The 22,002-nt window shown below is 38.6% G+C and overlaps 1 protein-coding gene across 4 annotated transcripts in view; it reads right to left on the reverse strand.

Annotated features, from left to right (window-relative positions):
- LOC121929967 (serine/arginine-rich splicing factor 5-like) overlaps nucleotides 1–22,002 on the reverse strand; it is a 29,761-nt gene that overhangs the window by 6,646 nt on the left and 1,113 nt on the right. Inside the window, exons 2-8 of one of the 4 annotated variants that reach the window (XM_042466051.1) lie at nucleotides 21,520–21,582; nucleotides 20,196–20,327; nucleotides 13,722–13,792; nucleotides 11,564–11,656; nucleotides 9,534–9,606; nucleotides 1,654–1,727; nucleotides 931–1,041 (exon numbers count right to left, since the gene is read on the reverse strand). In XM_042466051.1, the coding sequence (XP_042321985.1) occupies nucleotides 931–1,041; nucleotides 1,654–1,727; nucleotides 9,534–9,606; nucleotides 11,564–11,656; nucleotides 13,722–13,792; nucleotides 20,196–20,321 (548 nt within the window). In that variant the 5' untranslated portion in view covers nucleotides 20,322–20,327; nucleotides 21,520–21,582. Of the gene's footprint in view, nucleotides 1–930; nucleotides 1,042–1,653; nucleotides 1,728–9,533; nucleotides 9,607–11,563; nucleotides 11,657–13,721; nucleotides 13,793–20,195; nucleotides 20,328–21,519; nucleotides 21,586–22,002 lie in introns of all 4 variants that reach the window. The other 3 variants (XM_042466059.1, XM_042466068.1, XM_042466077.1) reach the window with 3 other exon arrangements.

Below are 22,002 nucleotides of genomic sequence, written 5' to 3' on the forward strand. Positions count from 1 at the left end.
CGGGTGCACTGTACAATCAAAAACAAAAACAATAAAACCTAACACTAAAAATATACAGTGCGCCTGCGTCATACGCGGGCGCGCTTTATGCAGCTTGAGCATATGCGCTCAAGCCACGGGGCGCGCACGGGGCAGAAGGGGCGGCGCATCCCATTCAATTGCTCCCCGCCGTGCACGAGCCCCATTGTTTCCAATGAGGCTTGAGCATAGGCAGAAATCGCCTTACGCGGAGGGATCCGGAATGGATCCCCGCGTAAGGCGAGGACCCACTGTACATCAAATTCCCAATATTCATTACCCAACTCAAGCAACCTCAGAAACAACTCAGCAGCTTAATCTGGCAAATCAGAGGAACATTTTCAACCCCTTACAAAAATGGGTGAGATCCTCCTCCAGCCAGAAGTCCAAATCATTCCACAGATGCAGAGCCAGATCCTGAAAGGTGTGCAGCCTTGACAGGGCTGTGTGCTTTGGTGAAACAGACAATTATCCTTTGTCTGAGGATCTTAGATTCCTAGATGGTGCATATGCTAGCCAACCTGCCAGCACAGATCCCTAAATACAAGGGGGGGGGGGGGAGGAGGAAGAAATGTGAATATATTTCAGACAGAACATCTGATGCAGTAGTATTTCTATTCACCAGATGTCCACACATAGTACTTTTCTCCATCCCCTATTCCATCCTATCTGGACCCTGCTATAAATTTCTTACTAATCTTCTACTGATTTTAACTGTTATTTTATACTATTGTTTTAATGTCTTTCTGGTTTAATCTCTTTTTAGTATTACTATGTTTTTATACTGGGGGGGGGGGGAAATATCTCGTTTTATTGTTGTAATCCGCTTGGATTCCAAGTGATTAAGCGGAATATAAATAATAATATTATTATTAGCACCCATCTATCAGATGTTCTTATGGGGCAACATACCTGCGTCTTTTGCGATCCTCAATTAGTTTGATTCTGCGTCCATTCAACTCACTGCCATCCAACTTGTCCAATGCACTCTTCATGTCACTAGATGATGCAAACTCCACAACACTACAACCATGAGCAAATTTGCCATATGAGTTTGTGATTGGTAGCAAGCAAGAAATATCTATTTGCATTTATTACTTGGAAAAATCATAGACTCTCCTTCAATGCCTATTGCAATACCACACTAAGTATTGGTACCAAAATTTAAGTACTTGGAAATTTCAGGAAATTGCTGCCCCCCATACTAAATGCTTTTATAGAACATAAAATAGTTTTTAAAAAATTCCACAAAACCATTCTATAACCAAAAACATCTAGGGAATAAATCTGAAAACAGAGGTGCATCGGGGTAGACAACTTCTTTTCCTTCTGCTGATCTTGTGTATGATAGAACTATAGGAAGCTCTCTTATCATGATGTTTGAGTGACATCATGGCCTTTGGCTGAGATCCAAAGTATGACACAAGTAGTTGCTTTGAAATTCAAATTCTGAACTGCTGCTCCCCATACTAAATGGCAAATCACAGAATTCTGATAGTAAACATACTTTCAAAAACCTGCCTACCCTATGCAGCAGGTCTGTTGCTTAAAACCAAACCCTCCCACTAGAAATATTTAAAAACAGCTATTCAGATCTATAGAAATCACTTCACTAAATACAAAATTCATTCTCACCCTTCATTTGGATTGTTTCTGTGAGCATCTACAAAGGTAACTTCTCCAGCCTTTCTCATGAAATCTTTCAAATCCTGCAGTAAAAATTACATTTCACCTTATAAAATAAAGACTGAACTCAAAATACGGAAACATTTAGCTTCCTTGATAAAGCTAACAATTATAGTAAAATCCCATTTCATATGGCTATTACGAGCAAAATTAAGCTAACAGCTCACATATAGCAATATACTGTACAATTTAAAGGATTACCACATATATTTAACTATGTGACATTTGAATGGCATTATTAAATGCAAGCATTTGATCAAAACTGAAGTCTCAGTTTGCTAGTACATTAAAGGTTGCCTGCTAACATTTTCCTCTCTACTTCTACAAAAAATTAAACACAAACGTCTTTATTAAGCTAATGCTAAGATTCTGTCACAAACTCTCAAAAGGCAGTAACAACCACCTTCCTGGCTTTTGTCAGTCTGTGTCACAACCTCAGTGTTATTTTAACAGAGACTTGCATTTAATGTAGTTGAGAATGAGCCTATGCTGTAACACTACCCAATTAAGCATTAAAAATGTTTTACAACAAGTTGATTATGAATTATTTCTTAACCTTTACAAAGTGCCCCAAATAATAGCTGACATTTTATAGCCATAGGCTACTTACCACAATATACCACAAGTGGTCAGATGATATAAGCAGGTACCTTAAGCAAAGAGTCGCTTGTCCAATAATTGCCTAGCAGACCAAGAGGATCTCCCTTACATGGGAGGGGCAGAGGAATGGATCATAGCAATGCGCTTCAGGGGGATGTACCAGAGACCCTGAAAGCACTGGACACAGTCTCCGGAAGCAGCTCTAGAACCTGAGGTTGACCTGTGCTAGCCAATCGAGCTGTGGGTCAACCAAGATCTACATCGCCAAGATAGGTGTGTCATGGGTACCAAAGGGAAAACTCAGAACAGGCCAAGCCCTAGAAATTCAGCCACTAGGAACCCCAACCTCTTGGGTTCTTTCTCCTCCACACAAGAGAAACGAGGGCTAACCCAAAGCAAGGCTGTTAAAAGAGGTTCAAAATGAACTTGGTTAGATATATATTTGTGAAAAAAAAAATACAAACAAAAAGCCTAAAACTGAACTACAGTTTACAGGATGCCTCAACTTATTTAGTGTTTAATAAAGTTTGGTTTAGTCTTAACAAACTAACATGTGCATCAAACAGTCTGAAAACCTGAGCCTTATCCTAACAGTTTAAGAAGACATTTCTTCATGGAAGCAATCAATTCTACAACACCCAGAGCACTCTAGCCCAAATTTGCATGACATTTGTATATGCACATCTCAAATGTATAACAAGACCTACTGGCGGTGATGATTCTAATCATGTTTAAATAATGAGCACAAGAATTTTGAATAGTCAAGACTAGAGTACTTAGCATCTGTAAGACTGAATCTTCCCTATACAAAGTTCATAACATATAATGCAAAATGATGCTAAAAGTATTTCAAACTAGTTACATCCGGAGTAATGAGACAAAGCTAAATAATTGTTTTCATTAATCCTTGTGTGATCTGCAATTGTTTAGCTTTGATAGCACAAGCAAATGTGCATATAAAAGCCCCATTTAAAAATCTGACTATACCAAATTTGAAATTAAGATTGTCTGTCTACCTTAAACTTGTTGTAAATTTAATGTTTAACTATACTAGGCACATGAGGAAGGAAGCTGTACAAAAGTTTCCATCTTAAATATTTTTCTTAATTTGGCCAGAGCCTATTTAGGAAACTGAAATAACTGTGTATCAACACCTTTCTACAGGAGGCCAAAATTTGTAGCTTTCCCTTCTGAGTTACATGGGAAACTTGCAAAGGGAAGGGGAAAATTACAAATATGCACCATCAGGGATTAATGGGCTTCTAGTCATAATCAAAAGGAGACTACGATACCTATAAAACCCAGACTGTGCTGGCCTGGAAAAGTAGATGTATATACTTTCATGTTAAAGTTTGCATAGCTACATACCAGGATCAAAAAATACTATTTATTCAATCCTGAACATAAGAGCACAGGTCCAGAGCACCTGTGAGCTTATGTCCGGCACTATTTATCCCTCAGCTCTCACTCTAATATTAAAGAATTAATGATCAGACACATAATATTTATGAAACTGCTACCACTACGTAGTCCTGGGGGAAACTGCTATTCACATCATGTGAACAGCAAAATTTGTTTGAAATTCTATTAAAATATATGAGAAAATCAAAATCTAACATCAATGGGCCTTGAGAGTTATTAGTTTATTGTAAACTGCCACCTGGGACTACTCTCTCACATGCAGTTATGTATGCCAGTCTTAACAAAATCAGTGAGTTACATCTTTTTAAAGGTTTCAGTTAGAGAGATTTTCTTTATGCAATTGAGATGGACATTATGTGATAAGGACTTGAGTAGATTAGGTAATTAACTATGCTGAAATGGGAAACAATGCATTAGTTTCCCTATTAAGCCTTTTCTGTTTCAAAGAATACAGAAAGTAATAAAACTGGGCAAACATCACATGCAAATTAATGAAGAAAAAGAAATGGGCATGGATGCAGTATGGCAACAATATTTTTTTCTTGCCTACATGAGGCAGTCATCTGCCAGAGCCTCAGGTTAGTGCCACGTTTTCTCAACCACAGTATGAATTCTGTAAACATTGAACAGTCTGAGATACATGAATGCCTGCAATTTAGTGTTTCTCATACAATTGGTAATCTCACCTATACCAAAAGTATACATGGCTTTTCCATAAAGCAGCCCATAGTTTGTATCATGGCAGCAAAACAGATTTGAACAGAAAAAAATTACTTTGTAATTAAGAACCTTCAGAATAATTATCACTGGTTTTATGTTGGTTAGAATGTATTTGCTGCTCTTAGTTTTGATTCACTCATGAAAGGAAGGTGCTCAAAATAGAACCTCATGGAAACTACTCTATCCAGCAAGCTACCATGCAAAGTGGTTTACTAAGTAGTTCTGGATATTTTTCAATGCCTCTTCAGAGCCAGGTAAGGTGTGAAACTCTCATGAGAATTTCATACAGCCAGCCTGTCAGGAAGGGCAGCCCAACTATCTCAGTATTGTCATAGAAGTGAGAGCACTACACTACACTACACTACTTACTATTGTAAATAAGATCTCAGTGTATACCAGATCTAGCTCAAGAGAACTGTCATAACAGGCACAAGCTACTTACAAATACTGTACACTCGTTTCATAGTTGCTACTACTGTAATCTTTCCTTACTAATAACAAAACTGAATCTTAGCAAGGTGGAGACTCTACAGACTGCTGCTTTCCACGTTCAAGAACTGGCTAAGTAACATGCCCTGGATGGGGTTTCACCCCCACCTCTAATAACAGGTGTGTAGCTTGGGAGTAAGAGAGCCAGCATGGTATAGTGGTTTGAATGCTGGACTACGATTCTGGAGACCAGGATGTGAATCACCACTCAACCATTGGATGTACTTGGATCAGTTACACTCTCTCAGCCTCAGAGGAAGTCAAAGGCAAACCTTCTCAGAACAAATCTTACCAATGTTCAGAATGCTTACATGTTGTTGTAAAATTTTACCATCTTATATTTTAAATTGTTCTAATTGATTGTGGGCACACTATGTGCGGCTACAAGCTTACACTGAAACTGTGCGACAATAAAGCCTGTGGCATGTGCGCCATGAGTACACGCTCCATTGTTTTCAATGGGGCACGAACATACACAGAATCCCCCTTACGCAGAGGGATCCAGAACGGATCCCCTGCATAAGGGAAGGGCCCACTGTATATGAACTGGGATAAAAATAATGTAAATAAATAAATACAGAAGTAGCAGCCTGAAGCACCTGCAACTTTGTAATGTCAGGAGCAGCAGACATAAATACAAAATTCACGAACTTCAGATAATGTACTTAAGAGATTTGTGAAATACAGGTTTCCAACTTCAGTTGGAAACACAGGTTATTGCGTTTGGTCTTTTGTTAGATGTGGGATAAAAAGTTAAACCTTTCTGTTTACTACATGTGGGATAAAAAAATTGAACTTTTCCCATTACTATAAGCAAAACAAAATTAATAGAAGAATATCCAGAACAGTTCAATGAAGCATCCATGTTATGAAGCATATAACTGGATTGCCAGATATCAGTGAGTAAAAGCTTGCTTGTAACATTTTCTGAGGCATATCCCAGGCCAGTCTAAGAAATCAGGAGCCCTTGGATATGATTAGGTAGTGTTTTTCTCTTCCTAAAACAAATTGGCTCCAGGCTCTTTCTTCCCTGGTCAGATGCCTATTGGTGGACACATTCTACTTGGTTATTTGAAAAACAAATTCTACATATAATTTTGTTCATCTCTTCCATTAAATCTCCTTTTATGTCTGATTTCTTCTAGAAGAAATATATTATGTGCTGTTTGAACAACATTTTAGTAAAAAACCTGTAACAAATAACAGCAGCAGCAGACACAAAGACATAAGTATTTTTTTCCTTAGATCCTTGTTTTTCTAAAAACACTGTAATGGTAAGTGCCTCTAAGGAAGAAAACATTAGAATAATTAAATAATTCAGAAACAAATATGAGGAAACCGGGGGGGGGGGGGGGGGAGGCACTTGAAATCACTCATTTTATTTTGTGCTGTCTTTAGCATTTCTGTATTAAATATTTGCATTTTATTGTAAAATGGATCCAACCGTCATGTTTCATATTTTCACATTAATAAGTAACTCGCAAATATATTTGCCAGAATTCCTTGCATCCTCAAGTGAGTCTCTCATCCTAGATTATGGCTCCTCATCCATGTGCTGCCCACTGATGGCACCACTGCTTTAACAGTATTTTCGTAACACACCCAATTTCTAAGCTTCCAAACTACAACTATTGGTCAATATAGTAAATAGATTTCTCTTGTTCCTGAAACGTGAAAGTACTCCCAATCTCTTCCTACCATTTGCTTCTTCAAGGTGCCAAGGGAAACCCTGTTTGCGACGTTTCTAGTACTCATTAAAAGGAAGATATTTCCTATTCTGAAATTTATATTAACTAAAAAGATAATAAAATTGAGGACAACTAATAATGATACTCATATAATCATACAATAACCTGCTAATCACCATAAAGGTTAGAACTGGTGCTAACTTAAACATAACATCATCTTGCTGGTCATAAAACTTATAATTGTGAGAGAATGCAGGACACCACCCAAATAGAATCAGGTGTTATTTTCTGTTATTTTCTGATTTTGCCTCCACAGTGGATGCAATTACTGTACCAGGTAAAATATTCAATTTCAGGATCTGTGCAGGAACAGTTATATATAGCATACAGTAAAAGGGAAGCTCTGTCTTTTGAAGAAAATATTACCCAATTTTTTGAAAAACAGACTGCCATAATTTAATTAGCTTTAAGCTAATGATAGCAAATGGGCTAGTTTCTTAAAAGAGTTACATATAAGAACACATTCAAACATTTTGCTGATTCAATAGAACCTCATTTTTTGCTTCCACACTCAAGATTTAACGAAATCTGAATTGGCCCCTTAGTATTTTTGGCCTATGAAACAGATGAAGGTGAGCTCTCTTTGACCAGATTTAAAATTAAACAGTAAAACAAGCTGGTATATTAAACAGTAAAACAAGCAGCAATTAGAGAAAAACAAAGAAGAATGAAAGGAAAGGTGAACAGTAATCACTATCCCTTCTATCAGTAATTATTTTGGATAGCAAACTAAGCCATGCTAACAACCTATTTGTCCATGACAGATGGCAAAAGGTCTCAAAAATAACTGGTAAATATTTGTGTGATCACATTATAACACACACAAAGTTCTCAAGCATCCTACAGTTGTATGGAATGCTGCTCTCAAAAGACTGCAAATGAGGACTGCTTTTCATTTAACTTACACAAGTATTTTGAATCTACATGTGAAACAGCTTTCACACTTTTAATTGCCAAGGTTTTCCCTAGCCTATTATGAAATCTTGTTGAGCATAGCTTAGGCAGATAGCATTTTCACTTTCTCACAGGGGAATGCTGTATATATAGTATATTTTATACAGTATGGCTATTTGCATAGTTTATATTTTATTTATATAGTATATTTTATTGGAAGGGTAACTATACAGGAACTATGCAAGATCCTCTAGATATATCAATGTATGCCGAGGTCAGGATTATCCATGTCATTTTACTTCCAATTTCCACGTATGGTTGTGAAAGCTGGACAGTGAAGAAAGCTGGTATGAAAAGAATCAGCTCATTTAAAAGATCATGCTGGAGGAGAGTTCTGTGGATACGATGGACAGCCAAAAAGACAAATAAATGGGTCCAAGAGGAAATCAAGCCTGAATTTTCCCTAGAAGCCAAGATGACAAAACTGAGACTGTCATACTTTGGACATATCACGAAAAGAAGTAACTTGCTAGGAAAAACAATGAAGTTTGGCAAGATAAAAGGCAGGAGGAAAAGAGGACCACCATATTACACATTGATAGACTCAATCATGTAAGCCATGTCCTGTGTTTGCAGGATCTGAGCAGGACAGTTGGTGACAAAATGCCTTGGGAGGTCTCTCATTTTTAGGGTTGCCATAAGCCTAACAACAACAAAGCTTTTGACAAGGCTCCCCATTATATTCTTGTACACAAGCTGATAACATGTGGACCAGACAGTGCTACTGTCTGGTGGATCTGTAACTGGTTGATGGACCTAACCAAGAGAGTACTCATCAGTGGTTCTCTTTTAGAACAGGACATGAACCAAAGGATTGAAATCACAAGAAAATATATTCCAATTAAACTTTGGGAAAAATATTTCAACAGTAAGCGGTGTTCAACAGTGAAATGGACTTCCCTGAAAGGTGGAGCACTCTCCTTCATTGGATATCTTTAAACAGAGGTGGATAGCTCTCTCTCAGGGGAGCTTCAACTATGCATTCCTGCATAGCAGGGTGTTGGATAACATGGCCCTTGTGGTCCCTTTCTAATCCTATGATTCTATGATTTCAACAGGGACAAGTCAGATCTATCATCCTAAGCAAATTTCATGTAACCTTTTAAAATACTGCAAAAGGAGAAGAGATCAAAGATTACAGGTATACTGAATCCATAAATCTGAGCACTTCAAACATGAAATGGTTCAGGGTTTGCAATTTATTTAGCAGATATTTCAAACAGCTGTTGAGCAGTCCCATTAGCAGAGGACAATTAAGACAAAAAGGAAATCATAAACATCTTAAAGGAAAACAATGTTGTGCCATGAATTTTCACCCCTACACAACCTATCCCATGCAATTAAAAAACCCTAACTTTTCAAGGCAACCAAAAGCTTTTCCAGATCCAATACAAATATCTAAACTCATATGCATATTAAATATTATTCTAAACACAGTCCAGCTACTCACAAACCCCTTGAAGAGTACAGATATTGTATAAAAGTTGTTGTATCAGGAAGAAAACCAGTACTCCAGCCATGTGGCCATTCTGTTCATTCTATTGGAGCCAGATACAAACTGGAAACAAGCCGCAGATTTTACCACTGAATGAGACCAGCCTTTTAATTAAAAAGGTTAGATGTCTAAAATTGACTTTTCACAATTCTTTTTTAGATGAAGATTATAGTTGTCCAAGAAACACTAATCAGCATTTTAGTTGTTTTTTTTAAAAAAAGAACATGTTTCTTAAAGACTTATTTGGTGATATGCATATCAAAGAATTTTAAGCTTTGGTTTTAATAAAGATACTCTCTGACTACTTTTACTAGTAATATTAAACTTTATGCTACCCTCTTCAGGAAACAACCCCCTTCATGTTTTGAGCAAGAGAAATCATATTTAAAGATCCAACTCACCTGCCAGCTTACACGTGAAGAAAGATTTTCAACTATAAGCCTGTGTTCAGTACGAAGAGGTGGACCATACTGGCTACAAGAGACATATGTTTTCCTGTTAGTTCACTTATGCTTCACAAAGAAAATTAAAATGCATGATGCTCTGAAAGCCAGTCTGTCTGCTCAGCAAACAGTGTGTTCTTTAGAAATCTGGCCACCCTCTATTTAAATGGGGGCAAGACTGCAAACACAGTTGGCTTGTTTGTAGTAGGAAAGGCAAACTGAGTATACACAAAAACAGCAAGACACACACTAAAAGACTATAGTTTAGTTCACACATATGTGTTAATCAGTTGATGGCTTACTTGTGTGCAACACAAGCACAGAAAGTTTTTGAGACTAAACCTAATGTTATTTTTGTCTGTCAAATTCATACTGTTAGCAGACACATGTCAAGTGATGAACATGACTATGTGAATCAGACCTAGGAATCAATCAGGCTGTACAGAAGATAGCTTACTATAGTGCTGTTATTTCAATGAGCTCTAGTGAGATAAGTCACTATCTAGTCCATATTCTATTAATAAATTTGGTACTATAGGATCTGACTTTCTGTCATCACAACCACAAGTTATAAAACAGTAATAAAAATAACTAGAGACTCATACGTTAGTTGCTTTAGGCTACTGGTCAAAATCCACTCAAGGTGATGGCGCTTTCACATTACAAAATGCGACAACCAACATGTTCTCCTTTTGAACACTGAAGCAGAGGCAACTCCATTTTATTTGCCTACCTCTAAATGCCCCACATTTTCAGAATATCCAGATCTTCAGAGCATTTAAACAGAAGTTCCAGAATCCCCCAACTGGCAGGCCGAGTCCCACTTTTCACTACTGGAAACAGTAGTCTTTTCTTGTCTTGCACCATGTGCCTGATGTCATGAACGTGACTACCATGCCAGATGCCCATGAACGTCAGTCACATATCCTACTTTTAAAGTTCACTTTTAGCCTTGACCTTGGATCACTCCTACTGCAGCAACATCACTGCACTAAAAAAAAGAGAATCTAAACAGCATATCTCAATATGCAAAATTTGTTGTTCCCAATGCTCTTTTTAAACATTGGGATGGAAAAACGATGCCTCTGAATGATATACAAATATGCTATTTTAAAACAGTGCTTAATATAATAATTACAAATGTCTAACAATTTCTTAGAGAGATTACATCAAACAGGACTTCTGGCAGACAAATCAATACTGTTACAGTTTAAATGTGAGAAAACTTTAGGCACAACATTTTTGACAATGACTATGAAAATATGCACCACAAATACACATAATGATCACTACAGATTTCAAACAGATTTTGACTTTAAAACATGATTTGCAGATTTCAAAATTTATTTTATTATAGGTTTTGCTAACAAAGCATTATAAACATTTCAATATATGAGTAACTTTCATTTGAGGTTTGAATCTTAAGAAACCATTATTCCTGCATGGTAAGAGATGAACTAGATGGCCCTTGCAATCCCTTCCATCTCTACAATTCTATGAAACTATACTAAGTTTAGGCTATTGGCATGTGATCAAATGCAACTTATACATCAGAATAAATATCAATAGGCATAAAAATGGTATCACATTTCAATGATAAACCCCCCGAGCCAATTACAGGCAATAATTGACTACTTCACTGACTCATCTTTTCATCATAACCTTACAAATAAAAAATAGCTAAGTCACTTGAGAGGAAGATAGGTAGGACATAATATTTAAAAATAAAAATAAATAGTTGAAGTCAGCCTCAAAAACAATATTGTAAGGAAGCTTGTGCTAAATACATAAACATTACCAAAAATGTAAAATATAAAGATTAGAAGAATTGCAATTGCCTAGCCATACAAACACCTTGAAATTTCAAGTAGGGTCCTAAAATATGAAATATTTGGAATCCAGAAAGTATGTAGAATTTTCTAATACATTGTGTAATAAAATGTATATACTAATATACTTTTCGTAAATAAATAAAAAAGATGTCTTACCTAGATCCACCCCCATAGGACTGGTAGTAATTGAACCGTTGCGGATATCTTCCCCTACCTCCTCTTCGGGCTCTGGCATGTTCAATTGTAACTCTTTAATAACAAAGAAAAAAAGGTGGAAATGAACTGAAAATATGCATCCTCTTCCACTGCACTCAAATAAATGGAGTAAAACACCTGGGGTATTTGAAAACAAAACTCTGACCACTATAAGCAAGCAATTCTCTCCTTTTCAGCATATCTTCTTCAACTTTTGTAAGCAACTCAAAATATCTGTTGTATGCAACTTTAAATATCTTTAAGATACCCAAATATGTTCTAATTATATTTGTTCAAGAGTTCACAGAGTCTGGAAAGTGAAGTCAATATTTTGCAGAACATATACTGAGAGCTTTTTATTTGTGCTCAAGAATAGAGGTGGTAAGAAATACTAGAAACCTCTGAACTTATTCCTAATTCTGCACAAATAAGACAAGACTCCACACTTCTCTCAGATTCTCTCTGCACAAAGAATGCACAAAGGAGAGCCTGGGTTCTCTCTCATTTGTACTGTAGTTTGAAAATCTTCTAGCGCTTTTCCTTGTCTTCTTCAGGAAATAAGAAAAGCCAGTCTCTTCTCTCCTTTGAGACTTTTGGCATGTGAGATAAGACACTGTAGTATCTTACTTTTTTCAAGCATGAATTACTTAAAATTCTGCAAATAAGTTTTAATAAGAATGTTAGAATATCCAGTAGAATAAAAAAGACCAATTACTTCCAGTATTAAGAGGAATAGCTAATACCCCAGAGGACAGGATCAAAATTCAAAATGACCTGAATAGATTAGAAAACTGGACCAAAGATAACAAAATGAATTTCAACACAGAGAAATGTAAAGTACTGCACTTGGGGGGGGGGGGATTGAAATGCCTAGATATAGGACAGGGGGCACCTGGCTGAACAAGACTATGTGTGAAAGGGATCTAGGAGGCCTAGTAGACCACAAATTGAACATGAGTCAACAGTGTGATGTGGCAGTTAAAAAGGCCAATGCGATTCTAGGCTGCATCTACAAAAGTATAGTGTCTAGAATTATCAAGGAAAGTAATAGTGCCACTATATTTTGCCTTGGTCAGGCCTCAGCTAGAATAGTATGTCCAGTTCTGGGCGCCACAATTCAAAAAGGATGTTGTGAAACAGGAGCTTGTCTAAAGGAGGGCAACCAAAATGGTGAAGGGTCTTGAAACTATGCCTCATGAGGAGAGACTTAGGGAACTGTGTATGTTTAGCCTGGAGAAGAGACAATTAAGAGGTGATATGATAGCCGTATTTAAAGATTTGAAGGGATGTCATATTGAGGATGGAGCAAGCTTGTTTTCTGTTGCTCCAGAGAACAGCACCCAGAACAATGGATGCAAGCTGCAGGAAGAGATTCCACCTCAACATTAGGAGGAACTTCCTGCCAGTAAGAGCTGTTAGACAGTGGAACACACTCCCTCGAAGGGTGGTGGAGTCTTCTTCCTTGGATGTCTTTAAACAGAGGCTGGATGGCCATCTGTCAGAGATTCTTTGATTGTGAGTGCCTGCATGGCAGGGGGTTGGACGGGATGGCCTTTGTTGTCTCTCCTCCAACTCTATGATCCTATGTTTCTATTCATAAAAGAATAATTTTAGTCCAGATACTTTTTCTGAATTATATATTACTTCCAGTCACAGTGCTAGATATCCTGATCCTTTTATGAAGAGCTGAATCAGAAGGACAGTGACCGAATTTTCGGTCAGTGAAACTGATAATGGTTCTCCACCATGAAACAAAACATTAAGGCAGTATCAAAATGAAATATAGGAAAGTTCCCCCTCTGATTCAGGAAAGCTGTTTGATTTCAACTTCCATCAGCTATACAACTATGGCTAATAGTTGTGATCCAATATCCTTTGAAGAGTCCCAGGTTCACTTCCTATGGCCCAGAGAAAAGGAAAAGGTAAAACACTCCAAACAACACTATGTAAACTCATTAATCTTTATATTTGCAAGTAAAATTATTTAGAATGTCAGTACAAGGAGTCAATTTTACAAATAACAGACAGCAATATAAATAATACATTGTCACAACAATATTTCTGGGGAATTATAAATTGCAGTTGCGCTATCAATTATTTTATTTGAAGTTAAATTTACCTTTCATTGCATAGTTCTTTACCATTCAGTTCATATACTGCATCATCCGCATCTCGATGATCCTCAAATTCCTAGAAAAGAAGCATCATGAGTCAAAGAATGAGACAACGTTTGCCCACTGGTCGGAAGCTGTCAACACACTGCATCCAAAGCTGACAGTCTCAGCTTATATTAATGAAAATGTACAAAGTGATGCAATATTGAAAATTTCGATTAGACAAACAGCACTTAACTGCAGGTATTTTTTTCACTGATATACAGTGACTGATTTCATAAAAGATTATAGCATTCTTTCATTTACTGTTTTTGGCTTACTCTAGATATTCAAAGAGTTACCATGCTATGACACTCACTTTTCCAAATACAGTCGGCCCTTCCTTTATGCAGGGGATCAGTTCTGGACACACCCACACACATACCCGCGGAAGGAAAAAACGTGTATGCTCAAGCCCCATTACTTATTCTGGGGCACACCAGGGTTTTTTCCAGGACATCTTCCAGCGTATGCTGGAAGCCGTGTAAGGTGCGCCCCCCCCCCCATATGACGTGGGTGCACTGTATTTACAAACTTGGAAATTTTATTCAAAGTACTATAATATTATAACATTGTAAATACAGAATTTTCTAAGGTATTTTGGAAGCAGAGGCTTGTTATCCAAAATATGTACAAACCTAAAAAAAAAGGCTATAAAAGATTCAAGCAGCATATTAATATGGGGAAATGATTTAAAAATTAAGGTTTCCCAAATTATGGCAGGGTACAAAGCGCCAGAAAGAGACACGTCCCCGGTGCCTCTCTTTGCTCCGCAGGAGTGCCGCAGCAACCAAATTGCATGGCGCTCCTGCAGAGCAAAACAGAAGCACCGGGAAGTGGCTCCTTTTTTGTGGCACACGTCTGCGCCCTAAAGCACCAACGATGCTGCGGTGACGTCGCAACTGCGCCGCCCCATTTGGAGGCACAGCTGTGACGTCACCAGTATGCGCTGCATCTGGTGGGTGAACTGCAACTGCGGTGCCCTCGTCACGTGCGAGGGCTGCCGGGCATGTGGGCGCTCCGCCCACCAGGCAGTCCTCTCACGTGACGCGGGCGTTTCAAAGGCCCATCTGTTCTGGGCCATAAAGTGTTTTTTTTTAAATCTATGATTTGTTCTTCATTGGATATGAGTTCAAAGGAGAATGTTTATAAGGTATAGTGCATGTTAGAGCTAGTGTGGCATAACACTTTGAGTGTTGGTTCAAATCCACACTCAGCCATGAAAACCCACTGGGTGACCTTGGACAAGTCAGATTCAGCATCAAGCGAAAACAATGGCTAACCTTCTCTAAACAAATCTTACCAAAACTGTGATAAGTTTGCCTTAAGAGTTGCTGCAAGTTGAAAATTACCTGAAGGTACACAGTAAATAGTGTTATGTTCGACTCTACACTTATAATAAGACAGAAGATACATGCAACCTTGACTTATGCTGGAAATGCAGTACACTAAAAGGATACCATATTTCTTGACATTTGTATATTTACATCAAGTCCATTACAGCTACCAGGATGAAGGCAAACAAATCAAAACTTAATCCAGACAAAACAGAAGTGTTCCTAAGCAGTTGAAAGACAGATCTGGGAATAGAGATTTAGTCTGTGTTAGATGGGGTTACACTCCCTCTGAAAACACAGGTTCACTGTTTGGGGTACAGAGCCTGGAGTTAAACTAGTGCGCCAACTTCACCTCTTCTTTGAGAATTGGTATCTGGTCACAGCGGAACTTGTCTTGATTACATCCCATTTGGATTACTGTAATGCACTGTACCTGGGACTGTCCTTGCACACAATCCCCTTGTGGCAACAACTACACTGGCCACTAGTCTGTGTATGTGTCTTCAAGTCATCTGTTGAATTATGGTGACCCCGTGAATTTCATAGGGTTTTCTTACACAAGGAATATTCAGATGTGGTTTTTCCAGTTCCATCATATGAAATATAGCCTATAGCATCTGGTATTTGTTGTTGTCTTCCTATCCAAGTACTATCCAGAGATGATCCTGCTTAGCTTCCACATTCAGACAGGATATCCTTAAGGTACAGTGGTACCTCGGGATACGAAATACCCAGGTTACGAATTTTTCGGGATACGAAAAAATCCCATAGGGAATTATTGTTTCGGGTTACGAAAGTTTTTTCGGGTTACGAAAAAACTCCGGCGCTATTTTAAATGGAGCCGCGGCAGAGCCGCGGCTTTTTCCCCATTAGCGCCTATGGCATTTCGGCTTACGAAGGCTTTTCGGGTTACGAAAGCGGCCGCGGAACGAATTAAATTCGTAACCCGAGGCACCACTGTATTATTATTCTTTATATGAGAGAGTGCTTATTTCAAAAAGAGCTAGTACAATGGTTATGAAAGAAACTAGTGGCTTTTAAAGTTAACTAAGGGGTGAAACAGACAGCCCCAAAAGAGTGGACTGGGGCGGCACTGGCACTGTTTGTACCAGGGCTGCAGCAGCCCCACGCATGTGGATCTAATTTAGCCCCGACCGCAGTCTCAAATGGACCAGGGCAAGGAGAGGAAAAGATCTGCTCCTTCCTGGACCGGGTTTGGGCCACAGCTTCAGCACGGGTTGGGGGCATGCATCGTCTAAACATCATGCCCCCAAGCCACGTGGAAGCCAGCTTAAAATGTCCGTCTGTTTTGGGCCTAGGTCTCCAAAGTACTTAATCTGTCAGAGTTATGGACTCCATTACTTTACTTCATTATACAAAAGGAGTTGCATCTAAAATGCCTGCTGGTGTTCTGTCTGTCTCTAGAGCAAGTCTCCTTTGAATGCAATATGCTGTGCCATGGGGGTTGCCTTCCCAATGTGGGCTGAGGGAGTTTTTGATATGGGACCTCCTGGTCTCCTGTGTTTTTGTTCTACAGTCCACCCTATGTAAAGTATATTCCAACCCCTTCTGACCCTTCCAAGCTGCCAGGGAAAGGTTGAAGTGGAAACATCAACTCTTGCCAGCCGCACTTAAGGGACCATCCTCTGATTACAAGTGAAATCGTTTCCACTTTGAATTATGATTAGTATTTTGGGGGAAATTTGTAGTTCCACCTTCCCCAATGTGATGCCCTGTAAATGTCACTGACGACAACATTCAAGCATTACAGCGAAACACTAAAAATTATAATTTGTTCTTCATAATTTAATTTCGTCATTTTGAATATGAACATTAGTTTTACTTTCTATATTTTTCTTAATTACTGCATTTGCTCCATAAAATCCACCTTTGGGATAAAGTATATGAGACAATTGCTTTATCTGGTTAAATTATGCTTAAAAGTTTAGCTTTCAAGGACTAAGTCCTTTTATTTTTAAGTGAAGAACATATCCTGGCAACTGCAAAACAGAAGCTGTTGTTTAAAGATGTGTTACATATTAAAGTAAGAAATCTGTAAGAAACTATTATAAAATTGAAGACAAGACTGAGGCACAGTAAGGGAGCAAAGGCTGCAAAATCACTGCCAATTGTTTAACTACTCATGGTGGTGTGCAATTTAAATACACTAAACTGAGCATCTGGATAATGTGTCACAAGGGAGAGGGACACTGACAGATATGGGCTTGTCCAATAGCAACTGCTCTCATTCTATCACAACATGTAGTCAAATCACATGGAAATATTTCTATTCAGAAAGGCTTAATGGTGTAGCTCTGCTTGCTTTCAAAACAGCCCACAGTATATAATAATAATACTTATTTATTTATGCCCTGCTTTTCAGCCAAGGCTATCAGTTATGCAATATCTGTTACTGTTGTATGCCTTCAAGTCATCTCCAACTTATGGAAACCCTATCATGGGTTTTATTGCCAGGATTTGATCAGAGGAGGTTTGCCCTTGCATTCCTGAGGCTGAGAGAGTATGACTTGTCCAAGGTCATCCACTAGTTTTCCATGGCTGAGCAGGAATTCTAACCCCCAGTCTCCAATTGCAGTCCAATGCTCAAACCACTACATCACACTGGTTCTATGCAATGTACAGATATGCTAATAACACAACTGGCATTTGGCAGGCTAAACTTTCTATCCCATACATCTGTGGCTTAATCCACTTTATAGGTTGGGGTTAAGTTATCCATCCCCTTATAAAAACATTCTGTAAAATTACTTCTGCAGCCATATTTTCATCCCTAGCATACCTTCTAACCACTGAAGAATGGTTGCAATAATATTCTGTTTGTGTATGTATCACCATATACATTTCCTCTTATAATTAAATAAATCCCATTAAGATAACAGCATCACAAACTGATCCTTCGAGTTTAGAATATAAAGTTGATGTTAAAAAACAGTACAGTACAAAAACTTCTTGTAGTTATGTGTCTCCACGTCAACTTATGACAACCCTACCACAGGGTTTTCTTGACAAGATTTATTCAGACAAGCATGTGACTTACCCAGTCACCCACTGGATTATCATGGCTGAGTAGGGATTCGAACTCTGCACTCCCAGAGTCCAAGCCTAACACTCAAACTACACCACCACACTGGCTGAAAATACTATTTCTAGTCAAAAATGACCAAATTTCTTACAGATCAATTGGATGAAGCTGTGTTACCATGGGATAGTGTGTTATAGAAAGAGTTATAGTTTCTGTGATACAGTAAGTGGTTTGCACTGCTATACTACCGTGGTAAACTGTTCTTTTCCTAGTAAAGAAGGCAGAACTACTGGGATCTGCATTCCAGGCAGATAAACACCATAAGCACAAAGGCAACAGAACCTTCAAAGGAGGACTGTCAAAGGGAACCTTTCTTGCTCACACATGGCAAACATTTTTTACAATATCGCTTCAATGCTTCAGAGGCAACTCTGTGTGTGTGTGTGTGTGTGTGTCTTCAAGTCACCTGCTGTCTTCTCGAGAGCCTATCAATTTCATATGGTTTTCTTAGGTAAGGGATACCTAGAGGTGGTTTTACCATTTCCTTCCTCTGACATATAGCCTACAGTGACTGGTATTAACTGATGGTCTTCTATCCAAGTATGAACCAATAATGACCCTGCTTAGCTTCCAAGATGAGACAGTATTGGATGCCTTTAGGGTATGTAGGCCTGCATCAGAAACTACCACTTCATTAGTGCTGATGACTACTACCATGCTGTCCAGCAGGCACTGCTGCTTCACTTAACATGTATTTTTTTCCCTGAAATCAATCTCTCTACTGAGTGTAGAGAAATAAGGGCAAGCCTCTGTTTTCATCCATGGATTTGTGTCTGGAGGAAGTACATGAAGATAACTATCGATTCAATATAATTTTAACACACATTTTCCTGCATCTTTCCTGAAAATATATTTCAGCTGAGCTGTATAAAAATTGATTAAGTTGCACATTACTGTTATTAATCAACTTTATAGCAATGTTTTTACAAAGTGTTAAGCATCAGTACAGGGGTCAGGCACTGCACAAGTACAAACTTTCTGAATCCTATGTCTCTTCCTAAACTAAAATAAACCCTAACAATCTAAATTTTTATAGATATAAACAAAGGGTCAGGGTAAGTTCCAGCCAGATGACACTGAAAAGTATCCCTTTCACTATCTGGCCAAAGGAAGTGGACCATCGTGATGTAATGTTTCTGCTTTTCTCTGTCCCTTTCCAACCCAAGAATGATAAAGAAAGCAAATGTACATCTCACCAGCTCTGTTGTACTTTCCAGACAGCCACAGATGGATTTTGTTTTTATTCCCATGCACCTAGATGGAGCTAAGGTGCAGAAAATGTGAGCATGGTTCACTAAAGGGCCACCTAATGTCTTATGGTTGCTGGATTCTTTCAAAGAATGGGGGACCAGCTAGGCAGAAAGGCACTTCTCACTTGTGCAACTACACAAAACAAATGAATGTTTTACTGTTATGAGCATACTCTACTGAAACCAATCTGAGTATGAAACTTCTAGCACAAATTTAAAGATGCTACACAAGACTGTTTAGTTGTTCTCTATTATGGAGGCAACTCTTTTTAATTTCTTATTTCAGACACAAGGTTTTCAGTTGTTTAAAACATTTGCATTTTGGTTTAAGTCCAAGAGAGAGAACCAATATTAAAGTTATTTGAGCTGTACAGTGGAGAAAGTACAGCACTAATGGCAGCTGCGTCTACTTTCTCTTCATTACCTTGTAAAGGGAGGGGCTGTGAGGGGAAAGCACACTCAGTTTTAGGAGTGGAAAGAGCTGTTTGGGCTGAAGGAAAGGCTCAGGAAAGCACATTAGGGCATAAACAACCTATCACTCAAGAATCTTGATAAAAAAATTTAATTTCAGTTAAAATGCATTTTATCTTAGAATTTATTTCCAAAACAACAAATCAACAAAAACAAATGTTTTTTTAAAAACTGGTATTTTGCTTAATCAGATGTTCTAGTGTTCAAATGTTATGAAGTACAGATAACTGCTTACAGCCTTCTAGCATGGGGGAAATCTTGAAAAGGTGATATACCTACCACAAAACCAAAGCCATTTTTGAGATTTATTTCCCGTATGCGACCATATCCCTTGAAAAATTTCTCCACATCTCGCTCTCGGGCGTGTGGACTCAGACGTCCAACGAAGACACGACAGCCACTCATTTTATTCTAAATGGCAAAAAAATTAAGCTCTCATTAAACTTTTTATTACAGATATGCTAACATTCTGGTCTAAAAGAGGTTAGACAGCACCTTGCTCTAGCCTTTTTTTAAAAAATAATAATAACAAAGTGGTAAAATTTCACATGACAATATAGATGTAAACAAAGAATCTCAAACTTATCCAATGAACTAGCAAGAGAAGCAGTCAAACAGCAACCCCATTGAAATACTGAATATACTCATGTATAAGTCTGTAAGTTTTAGTTTAAAAAAAAAACCACCCCAAAAGCGTGACCCAACTTATCCAGGGGTCAATGTAGGTGCTGAACTTTAATGTGTGTATATAAACAAACCATCCCTGTTGAAAGGCAAGAGTGTAATCTGTCCTGGAAGCACCGACCTTCCCCTCTACTCTCTCATCCATCCAGCCTCAGGGTGGGCAGAAAACAGTTATGCCTGCTGGGATTTTACTAGTTCTTTGGCATTGTTTTCCTTTGGATCCTTTCTTATACACCAGTAGGTTTTACCCTCTATTCATCCATCAGTCATATCAAATCCATAATTTTTGCCCCCAAAACCTGCCCTGGACTTGAGGTCAATGTATAATTGAGTATATATGGCAATTAAGCACATCTTCCTCCCTGCATCAGCTGCACTAGTCTGGGAGTATGGAGCCTTTCAAGTTGTGCAATTCAAAGATTGGCAAACTCCTGGAAAAAAAAAAAAGAAGAGGAGGCTCAAAAAAAGAGTCTGTTGTTGTTGTTTGCTTTCAAGTCACTTCCAATTTAGGGTGACCCCAACACATGTTTTTCTTGTCAAGACTTGGTCAGAAGGGGGGTTGCCATTGCCTTCCTTTGAGGCTGAGAGTGTGTGGTTTGCCAAAGGTCACCCAATGGGTTTCATGCGCAACCTGGGATTTGAACCCCGGTCTCCAGAATCATACTCCAACATCCAAACCACGACGCCATGCTGGCTCCAGAAACAGATAATGCCGTAACAAACCCTTAATGTCCACAAAAGAGCTAAAATTAAGCCTCGTCACTATGAGACACTTCCCAACCTGACAGAAAACAGATCAGGAAAAGAAATCTTAAAAGACCTTTCCTATCCAGACTTCTCATTATTCCAAGGTTGGAGATGCTGAGAAAGAAATGTTAGGAGGATATTCCCAGTTATCCATCCCCTTCCTAATATTTACCTTTCAAGTGGAAGCAAAGGCAGTGTGACTGTGTCAGCTTGCAAAGGCCTGTCCTTGGAGAACCTGGAAGGGAAAGCAAAAGGAAAGGACGAGTGTGGGTGGGAGAAGAGAGAGGAAGGGAAGGAAGGAAGGAAGGGGAAAAAGGGGAGAGCGAGAGAGAGGATAGAAGGAAGAGAGGGGGAGGGGGAGAGAAAGAAAGAAGGAAGGAAGGAGGGAGGGAGAAAAGAGCCAATGAGAGAGGAAGGAAGAAAAGAAAGAAAGAAAAAGAGAGGGGGGAGGAGAGAGAGAGAAAGGTAGGAAGAAAAGAAAGAGAGAGAGAGAGAGAAAGGAAGGAAGGAAGGGAGAAAAGACCCAGTGAGAGAGGAAGGACAGAAGGAAGTAAAGAAAGAGAGAGAGAGAGAGAGAGAGAGAGAGAGAGAAGGGGGGGAGGGAGGGAGAAAAGGGCCAGTGAGAGAGAGAGAGAGAGGAAGGAAGAAAAGAAAG

Source organism: Sceloporus undulatus, chromosome 1 (genome assembly GCF_019175285.1).
Source record: "Sceloporus undulatus isolate JIND9_A2432 ecotype Alabama chromosome 1, SceUnd_v1.1, whole genome shotgun sequence".
Classification (NCBI taxonomy): domain Eukaryota; kingdom Metazoa; phylum Chordata; class Lepidosauria; order Squamata; family Phrynosomatidae; genus Sceloporus; species Sceloporus undulatus.